The following is a 9,248-nucleotide window of genomic DNA, read 5'->3' as shown; positions in this document are numbered from 1 at the left end:
GGGGGGGGGGGAGACATTGTTAGACTGACACCACTCATGGATTTATTCGCCGTGTGTTTCATGGCATTTCTACCCTTCTTTCATCCATCAAAACAAGCCTACCTACACTGTCGCCCACAAAGCAGCTTCCCAACTGACAAACACCACAAAGTTGCTCTGGATCCAGACAAGCCAAACAACTAGCTGACCATCTCCAACACGCCTTGCCCAGAGCACTCGAGTGCGCACAAAGACACGGGTTCCACCGCCGGCTCCAAACGCACCGCCCGCGACTGCCACCGTTCCCATCAGAACAACCCACAGTGACGACGCTCAACCGAGGCACAACGCATAGCTCAATACTCTGGCCCTGCCGGTTCAGCATTTTCTGGCAGCCCGTGGACAGATGATCCTCATCGGTGCGCCGCTCGCTTCGTTTGTGGAACTGCTCCTTGTTCTCACCCCAGTCGGCTCCATCGGAGGCCTGAAATCCCGAAAACAAAAACATTTTTGCGGGTGCCCCTCGTCGATGAAATTGCCATGCGTTTTGTTACCTCTGCACGCTCTTCCGATTCGTCGGGATCCTCTTCCGCCTTACAAACCCCCCAGACCGCTTTAGTCCAGGTCGAGTCTTCATCCTGCTCTGCTTCTCTGCTGTATTGCCATTTCGCACTGCCAAAACACAAAACAAAAACCCGCATGTGTACATGTAATTCCGCCCCAATGCTTAAGGTCGACCACTCGAAGTCACTTCACATTTATTCAAGGACAAAAACATCAAGAGAAATGGCTTACAGGTTCCCCCGCAGCCCCCTCCAAAATAAACTGCAAAAAAAATATCTGACAATACTTCACAGTACACCATCGAAACATCATTGCCTCGAGAAGGCTGCCGCAATTCATTCCCGTCGCCGACTCTTCAGAGGCTTCTAAAAATCCACCCGAAATTTATTTGTGGGCCAGTTGTCATCTGCCGAGGCGTGCTGGAGAATCGAGGGCGGCGGGGTTGGCGCGTCGATGAGGAGCTGAAAATGATGGCCTCGGTCCAAAATGCCCATCATGCATTCGGCGTTAGTCAGTGCACACCCAGTGAGTTAGCGAGCGAGAGCGGCGGCGACAAACACCCCGAACGGAACAGCCACGACATACTCTCCCCTTGCAGGTTTGCCACTTTGCTCTCCCGGCGCCTTGGCCTCCACATCTCTGGTCTGGGAAAAACAGAGTCCTCTGAACACGACTTGTCATTTTTTTTTTTTAATGCAGACTCAAGTTGCACTCGCCTCAATCGCTACACCGCTGTCCGCCCCTCTGACGAGAACGAGCGGCCCCTCCCTCCTCATCACATCCATGTCTGAGCCCTGCAAAGATGAACATTGTTAGACTGCCGTCACTTGTTGATCTGAATTAGCCGCGCATTTTGCCACCTTTCAACCTCCGGCTCCTCTTTCAGGATGCAAGACCAACACGTGAGAACCCGGCCCGTTATTTTGGAGACTGCCGCTTGGGTTTTCTTCTCTCACTCACCCCTGTTCCACGTCTTTGGCGTGCCAAAGGGCTCCTCTTTGCCCTTGCAAGTATAGAAATGCAACAAAAGAAGCGTGCGCGCCGATTGGTCGGCGACGCCCATCCCGCCTGCAAAGTGTCCACAAGAGAAAAGGGCCAAACGGGAAAAGCTCAAAAAGGATCACCAAAACCCACATCGGACCGCTGCCGATGGGAGAATCAGATCACGGACTGGGACAATGCAAACATTACTGGAGCAAAAGAACACAAACGACGGCTCAGAGAAGCAACAGAGAGCGGGAAACGGAGCACGGACACTCAAAGAGATGAAAACTTTTGTTCTTGTACACGTGGAATTGATTTCTCCAGACCCCGCTCTGGACGGAGCTGGCCGGGAAGAGCACAGGGGTCGAGACGTCACACTGGCTTCCAAAAGGGAGGGGGAAAAAAAAAAAAGCCAAACACAAAGCTTAGCTTGCGGAAAAGAAAAATGAATTGCATACACAAGTAGAGGTAAGATCTGTCCGAAGGGGGGAAAAAAAAAAAAAATCGCGCAGACCCAAGGCTATTGAAGCCCAACCCGGCCAATAAACTTGATTTTATTTGTATTTTTGGGCAGAAAAAACGCAAGATTTCTTAAGGTTAAAATAATCTACCTATTTAAATGAACGTGATAAATGCATTTGCACAACGAAATAACGCTGAAGCACAGAATAAGAGGCCAGACAAAGAGAGACCTTGATGCGCATTTGCTTAATTACGCAGAGAAATCCTGCAGCCCACTCGGCTTTAAATAGAATAATCCAAATCAAATCGGTCAAGATTGATGAAATTATTTCTATCGTTTTGTTTCAACCAAATTTAACATCAAAGGTTCAATTTTCGTTGTCTGCAATTTGGTGCGAAACACGTGCGCAAAATGTCAATACATTTTGGGCCCCGAGCCGAGCTTCGGGTTGGCCAGATCTTACCTCGATACACAAAAACACAAATGTTGTCCAAGAGTCCCATCAGTTGTGCATTTATCACTTGGGTGATTCTTACGCTGCAAGTCAAGACGGGCGTTTTCTCCCTTTGTGACTTGCAGCGTAAGAATGTCGGCAAATTAGGAGTGACAGAACAACAACAAAAAAAGACAATCACATGACTCGTCGTGGTTGAAGTCAACCGCAGGCTCACCGGCGGCCCATCGGGCGCGTGTGAGACTGCTGCGTCAGTGGGAATCTGAGTTGAGAGCCGGAAGCGCCCCATCAGCCTCTTCGTCGGGACCTTGGGCCGTTCGTCCGTCTCAGGTACAGCACTTAGATGACCACCCACTCGACGGCCGTGGATAAAACCACCGAAATGCCGTGTCGTAGGTTGTCGCCGATGGGCACATCCCGCCGCAGCGGCGGCACCACGCCGACCATCTCGGCCTGCACCATTTGAGACAAAAAAAAATTTGGGGTCAAAAAAGGGGGCGTGCGATGCTGACAAAACCGCCCGAAGAATTTCAGGTGGTTACCCAGGATTCAACTGGACAGGAAGGCAGCGAGTTCGATGGCTCTGCTGTTTCACTTTAGAAAAGAAAAAAAAAAACCTCAATTCAGCAAACTACGTTTGTTGGCTTCGCATACTTGACAGTTTGACGCTTTGTCCACCGCGCACAACTGGAAAAAGAAAACTCGTGTTAGTGGTGTGCCCGTCAGCTAATTTGTGATGTACTCATTACCCTGGTCCGAGATCCTCTTGCGACCCCCCTCATGCGGTCCGGTGCCTGCGCGACCCTGAAACACAGACAAAATGTTTTTCCTTGATGGTGTGAGAGAGCCCTTCCTCCAACCCTGCCTACACTGTCGCCTACAAAGCAGCTTCCCAACTGACAAACGCCACAAAGTTGCTCTGGATCCAGACAAGCCAAACAACTAGCTGACCATCTCCAACACGCCTTGCCAAAGAGCACCCGAGTGCCCACAAAGACACGGGTTCCCCCGCCGGCTCCAAACGCACCGCCCGCCACTGCCACCGTTCCCATCAGATATTGACAACCCCCCCGACCACGAGGCGCAACGCAAAACTCGATACTCTGGCCCCTCCTGTTGGGCATTTTCAGGCAGCCCGTGGACGGATGATCCTCATCGGTGCGCCGCTTGCTTCGTTTGTGGAACCGCTCCTTGTTCTCATCCCATTCAGCTCCATGTGAGCTCTGCAACCCAAAAAGTCAAACATTTTTGCAGGTGCCCCTCCTTAATTCAATTGCCATGCGTTTTGTCACCTCCGCACGCTCTTCCAATTCATCGGGCTCCTCTTCCACCCTCCAAACCACGCAGACTGCTTTTGTCCGGTTCTCGTCTTCATGCTGCTCTAATTCGCTGGCGCATCCTGTCCCAAATAGCGACTTCACACTGCAAAAAAATAAAAATGAAAAACTCGTGTTCTGCATTTTTTCACGACTCAAGCCGTTGGTTTTCTTACACTCTCCTCATGGATCTTGTTGCCTCTCGCAGCACGCAAGTGGACGAATAAAGATGTACTTTGGGCTGTGTTTGGAGCAGAAAGGGCTGAAAATGTGCATTCGTGAAACGATTCAGGCTTCCACAATAATATTCACGTTTGTAGAACAGCGAAGGACATTGGTGAATAACCTGCAAAGGGAAGGTGGGGGGTTAGACATGCAATTGGGCTTCCTCATATTGGGTGAGGGGGGAAAAAAAAAAAAAAAAAACATTTTTGACCAAGACAGTAAACTTCATAAAAACAGACCACCTGACAGGAAATGCCATGTTCAAACATTTGGTCAAACAAACAAACCAAAACCTTTCATTGTTCAATTCCCAAGCACAAAGACATCGGTTGCAACAATTTAAAACAAAACAAACAAACAAAAAGAGTAAAAGAGCTGGCCAGCTTTAAAACAAACAAAAAAAAGTTGAAAACGTGGCAAAAGAAACGAAGAGCACAATGTACTAAATCAAAGGAAAGGCGAATGGATTGTGACGTCCTGCCCTCCAACCTCCAACGCTGCAAATCGGGCAACAAGCAAAAGGATATCGTGAGAAAGGACGACAAGCGACAAACATTTGCTCGTGTGCTCACTCACCGAATATAAACCCGCGTGGTCGGTCGCCATCTTGCCGCAGCTGTGCACCGCGCTCGATTAAATTCCCTCCCGCACACCTGACTCCAATTCATTTGCTAGCCTGACGTCACGTTGGCCAATCCGAGCCAACCTTCTTCTACCGCTGCTTGTTCAACGGTGTTTTGCACACGAGCGCCACCCGTTGACCCGCCAGGGTTACTGCTTTGGCTTACCGCGGAAATTGCTCGACTTTCAGCTTAAAAAAAAAAAAAAAAAAAAAATCCAAGTGATCAAATGGCACAAAATACGACAAACTCGGCTCTCGTTCCATCTTCATTGTCTTCAGGCGCCACGTTTTTGCCCTCACGTGTTTAGTATGAGAAATGCTACCGTCCAATATCAGCACTAAAACGCAGGTTGCCAATTTAAAGTACCGAGTTCATCCATTCATTTTCCGATCCAGTTTGTCCTCACACGGGTGGCGGGGGGTGCTGGAGCCTATCGCAGCTGTCTTTGGGCAGTAGTGGGGTGATAATTAAGACTGGTTTTTTTAATCGTTACTTAAGAAGCCAAACAGTATATTTTTCCAGTCCAGAGTAAAGTCACAGTCAACATCATAATAAATGGGTATATCGCTTCCCAAAATGTGTTGGTGGTCCTATTCGTGGTGGTCTTTTTACAAACACCTTACTATACATGGTCATCTGAGAAAAAAATGCCTTATGATACATGGTTGCCTTTTTAAAATGCTAATTCAAAACCCTGCTTTGAAACCTTCAACCTAGGTGAAAACCCTACGTTGAAACCCAAACCTTAGTTTACAAGTCCTACTTTGAAACCCTAACTCCGAGTTGAATACCCTGTTTTGAAACCCAAACGCCAGTCCGCCCTCCTTGACCCCAGGAGCTCGCGGAAAGCGTCGAGTGCGGGAGCCGGGACCTCGGGCGGACGCGGTCCCCGTACGAGGTGAGGACAAGATCACTTCACTTCTTTGGCTGGATGCGTCATTGTCTTTCAGGGGATTCTGGACCCGGCGCCGGCTTCAGTGGCCGGCACTGGGTCCAGAAGGAATCCAGCCAACGGCGGGCTTCTTCTCTACCCGGTGCATCCGAGCCAGCCTTTTGGGTCAACGTTTGGATCCGACAAGCTGAAAAAACTAAAATAAAAATGACCCACCGCCATTTTCGAAGAATGTCCCGTCAAATCGACTTGACTTCTTCGGGCTGCCCAATCTGATCTTTGGTTCCAGACTGCTGGCTCAAAAGAACTGACCTGGGCAAAAGGGACATTCAAATTCAAATGCAAACAGGAGAGACCGTGGTTCAAAGTTTCACAAAGTGTTTTTCAGCAAATAGTTTCCACGGAAAAACAAGTGAATTTGTCAGTCGTGAAAGGATTCCTGTCTTGACTTTCACTGATCTGAGCGCCGTTGCACGTGCCGCAACAGGTTGGGGAACACCTGACCTCTGCATGACCCTTGAGTGGCGCGAGGCTCAGCTCGGGCGTGCGGGAAGGCGTACGGCGGCCCGTCTGGCGCCCTAAAAGTTACTCTCTGACTGCTCATACAGTATCGGAAAAGAATTGAAGACTTACTCTGGATGGATCCATCCATCGCTTGTTCTTTTCGTGCCATTTCACCAGTCCAGCGTATCTGGCGGATGCGCTCGCGTTGCACAGTCAAGACACAGAAGGGCCCGGGGCGGGTCGGGGCACGGCTCACGGTCAGCCCTGGCCAGGTGGCAGCGATGACAAGAATGGTGGGACCAACGAGTCTGTGGGAAGAAGTTTGGGGGAAGACAAGTGTCCATCCGACTCCAGCCACCATGTGAAGCCCGTCCGTCGGAGGGCCTCTTTGCAAAAGGCCCAAAGTCAGCATTTTCAGCACTGGTTTGTAAAAAGAGTCGTCAGATTTGTCCATGGCAAATTGAAGAAAGATGAGGGTCCCCATCCCAAATGTTGAGGTTTCCATTGGTTTCAGCGACGCCACACTCACCTGACTTGAGGTCAAGGTGGCGTGGATTTTGTTCTCAGAGTCACTGATGCAAATTGTTCTTGTCACACTTCCAACATCCACATCCAGTCACCGGATGGATGTCATTGTTGGAAACTTCCTTGTGGATCAAGCCCCACCTCCAGCTTATTATAAGTCTTGTTTTGTTTTGTTTTTTCTCTGAAAAGGCTCCCCGAGTGCAGCTGTTGCTCCCTGAAAAAACCTGACCGTGTGCCGCTGAGAAGAAAAAGCAGAAAGAAAAACACCTTTGTCACTTTAAATCCTTGCCGAGTCTTCGGCGATGACATCATTGTCTGTGAGCACATTACATCATCCCTTCCCAGGCTTGCTCTCTTAAAGACGACACCGCTTCTGTTTCCCGGAGCCGCACACGTCACGTCTCACATAAAAATGATGGGTGCCGGTTATTATTAGATGGGATGCGTCATTTTTCTTTCTGGACCGAGGACCCACTGCAATGTGACAATGAAACAAAAATGACGATGCAAGAACACCATTCAAACTTCTTGACAAGTTAAGAGTGAATATTCCGCTTCTCATATCGAATTGGGCCTGCAGCGGTTTGTTATTCACATTTTACAAGCCCCCCCCCCTCCCTGTGTTGTAATGGTGGTGTGCACAAGGCACCTCACTGGAATGCATTCTCGCATGTCTTGCAAATAAAATGTCTGTCACTCGCTTTGCCGCTTCAGCACCGGCGTGCACGCGCGTAAATCAGAGATGCGGAGAATGTTGAGACAATGTTTCTTTAAGAACCATTACCTTCCAATTCCACTAGAGGGGGGGGGGCTGTGCTAAGGTGCCGTAACGTCACTCTCCCTCCCTCCCCGCTCCTCTTCCTTGCCGTCGTTTACGTGTGTGTATGGAGGGGGGTGTTCTCTCTCTCACACACACACACACACACACACACACACACACACACACACGGAAGAGTGGGGCTTTTCTCGGATCCGGATGAGGGGAGCCGACCCACGCAGAAATGGACTCGAGGACTATTTTACGGCAAACATATCCACGACTGCTATGGTAAGGATGCAACTTTGCAGCGGGAGACAAAACAAAGGTTGCACGCACACACTTAAAAAAAAAAAAAAAAAAAAAAAAAAAAAGCAAAGGCAGCAAGACTTTAGCGAGCGAGCGTGCGTGTTTGGGTGTGCTGCGACCAAACCACTGACAGGTGTGCTGTGCTGCGTACACGCTTTCTTCACGGTGTGTCGGCTGCAGCCTTCGGCGACTTCGACGATAACCGCCTAATCTCGAGCAATTGCACTCGGCATAGTTGCCAGCGCTTGCGGCGTTCGAGGCTTGGCGGTCCTGTTTCGGATTCGCGAGACAGCCAAAGGAAATCGGGGCCTTTCATAAAATTAAATTGAATGCATCTGGGGTCTGCATTTTTTCCGTCCAACTCGTGACGTGCGCTGCGCAGGATGCACGCCATGTATCGCGTGTATGGGTTTGCCTTTTTTATTTTTTTTTTATCGCGATGCCCCCCCCCCCCCGACACACACGCCCGCGCTGGACGTTTTACTGTAAGAATGTCGTCGAGGGCAGCTTTCTCCATCGTCATCTCGTCATTCTCTCCATGAGTGCACGCGCGCAATCGTGGATTCTCGCGGAAAATGTGTGGACGAGAAACAGAAAAAAAAAAGAAAAAGTAAAGGCGCGCTTGGTTCGGTTCCGGCTGTTTTCATCTCCGCATCGCAGCTGCCGACAGTCACTTATCGATTCCGATGATGCGTTTCTTCACTCTTGCGTGGAAGGAGCGGGGGTGGAGTGAGTGGGTGGGGGCATTTCATGGCATTAGAAGTGGACCAACGGTGCTGTCCGTCCTAGTTTTTGCTCTTTTAAGTTTCATCGAGTTGCGGGTGTCGTTGGCTGTGGAGGATTGGCAACCGCGCAGCAGCAGCCCGCCGTTTCCTCAGCCCCACTGTACGGGCGCACTCCACTATAGCATCAATTTCACTGCGGGTGACACGAACTCGAACGTTTACAACTACAACTTGAAATGGAGTTGTATGCAGCCCCCCCCCCCCGAAAAAGAGGACAGAACAAGCGGGCTTTTATGTTTTGGGGTTTAGTTCTGACAGTGTCCCCCTCCAAGTCATTTTTGCTCAGCACTGCCTGGATCTTCCGCCTCGCTGCTTTTTGGGGTCCACAACATGACAGAAATGAATAATGCGCGACTAAAAATGAGCAGCGTGATAGTTATAAACTCCCGACAAAGTGAACATGTTTCCAAAAATATGACTCACCGTTGAGAAGAGGCTCATCAGCGCAGCACCGCCCCCCCCCCCACAACAAACAAAAAGTTTGCATCTTCTCATTGCAGCAGGTTGGTCCTCGTGGAAGAAATGACTGATATGTTCTTTCTTTCGCAGCGTGCTGTGAAAAGTGCTCCCTTGCGGACACAGCCAAGGAGCGCAAGTCCAAGATTTCTCCACAGACTCTCGCCCTCGGCCCGGCGCAACCACCCGCAGAATGGCCCCCATGTAGGAAGCGGCCGGCCTCGTGCCCTCCTGGCTCGTTCGGACCACTGAGCATGCCGAGACCTGAAAGGGGAATTTGAAGCAAGAAAAACAGGAAAACAATGGTCACCAAAGGGATTATATTTCTTCAGAAATGTAAACTTTTACATTTCCCTCTTCGTATGCTCATTGTCATCTCGTAAAAAGCCAAGACTTTTTTTTTCTGGTGGGG

At 49.8% G+C, this 9,248-nt stretch overlaps 1 protein-coding gene and 1 long non-coding RNA gene across 4 annotated transcripts; both read right to left on the bottom strand.

Moving 5' to 3' along the window:
- Positions 1–7: 7 nt before the first annotated feature.
- Positions 8–4,218, bottom strand: LOC109524004 (uncharacterized). 3 transcript variants are annotated; one of them, XM_019883570.1, is made up of 4 exons: positions 3,937–4,218; positions 3,737–3,866; positions 3,194–3,667; positions 3,057–3,131 (listed from the first exon to the last, which is right to left on the bottom strand). In XM_019883570.1, exons 1-4 carry the CDS (start codon positions 3,945–3,947, stop codon positions 3,063–3,065), a joined length of 684 nt encoding a protein of 227 aa, XP_019739129.1. In that variant the 5' UTR covers positions 3,948–4,218; the 3' UTR covers positions 3,057–3,062. The 3 variants fall into 3 exon arrangements, 1 of the variants encoding a protein (XP_019739129.1); XR_002169878.1 differs by lacking the exons at positions 3,057–3,131; positions 3,194–3,667; positions 3,937–4,218 and adding an exon at positions 8–463 and having other exon boundaries at positions 3,737–3,930; XR_002169877.1 differs by lacking the exons at positions 3,057–3,131; positions 3,937–4,218 and adding an exon at positions 2,986–3,038 and having other exon boundaries at positions 3,194–3,930.
- Positions 4,219–8,840: 4,622 nt separating this feature from the next.
- Positions 8,841–9,242, bottom strand: LOC109524014 (uncharacterized). The gene is made up of 2 exons (XR_002169880.1): positions 9,101–9,242; positions 8,841–9,056 (listed from the first exon to the last, which is right to left on the bottom strand). It is a non-coding gene; the product is annotated as an uncharacterized LOC109524014 (long non-coding RNA).
- Positions 9,243–9,248: the final 6 nt, after the last annotated feature.

This window comes from Hippocampus comes, unplaced genomic scaffold (assembly GCF_001891065.2).
Source record: "Hippocampus comes isolate QL1 unplaced genomic scaffold, H_comes_QL1_v1.1 scaffold367, whole genome shotgun sequence".
NCBI classification, from domain to species: domain Eukaryota; kingdom Metazoa; phylum Chordata; class Actinopteri; order Syngnathiformes; family Syngnathidae; genus Hippocampus; species Hippocampus comes.
Note: the sequence above shows the minus strand (reverse complement) of the source record. Positions and strands in the feature narration are given on the sequence as shown.

What these genes read in the sequence shown, in the direction of transcription:
- LOC109524004 (XM_019883570.1), bottom strand. An exon ending in AATTGGAAGAGCGTGCGGAG is followed by an intron (nt 3,668 to 3,736) that starts GTGACAAAACGC and finishes TTTGGGTTGCAG; the next exon opens with AGCTCACATGGAGCTGAATG. An exon ending in CAAGAGGATCTCGGACCAGG is followed by an intron (nt 3,132 to 3,193) that starts GTAATGAGTACA and finishes TTCTTTTTCCAG; the next exon opens with TTGTGCGCGGTGGACAAAGC.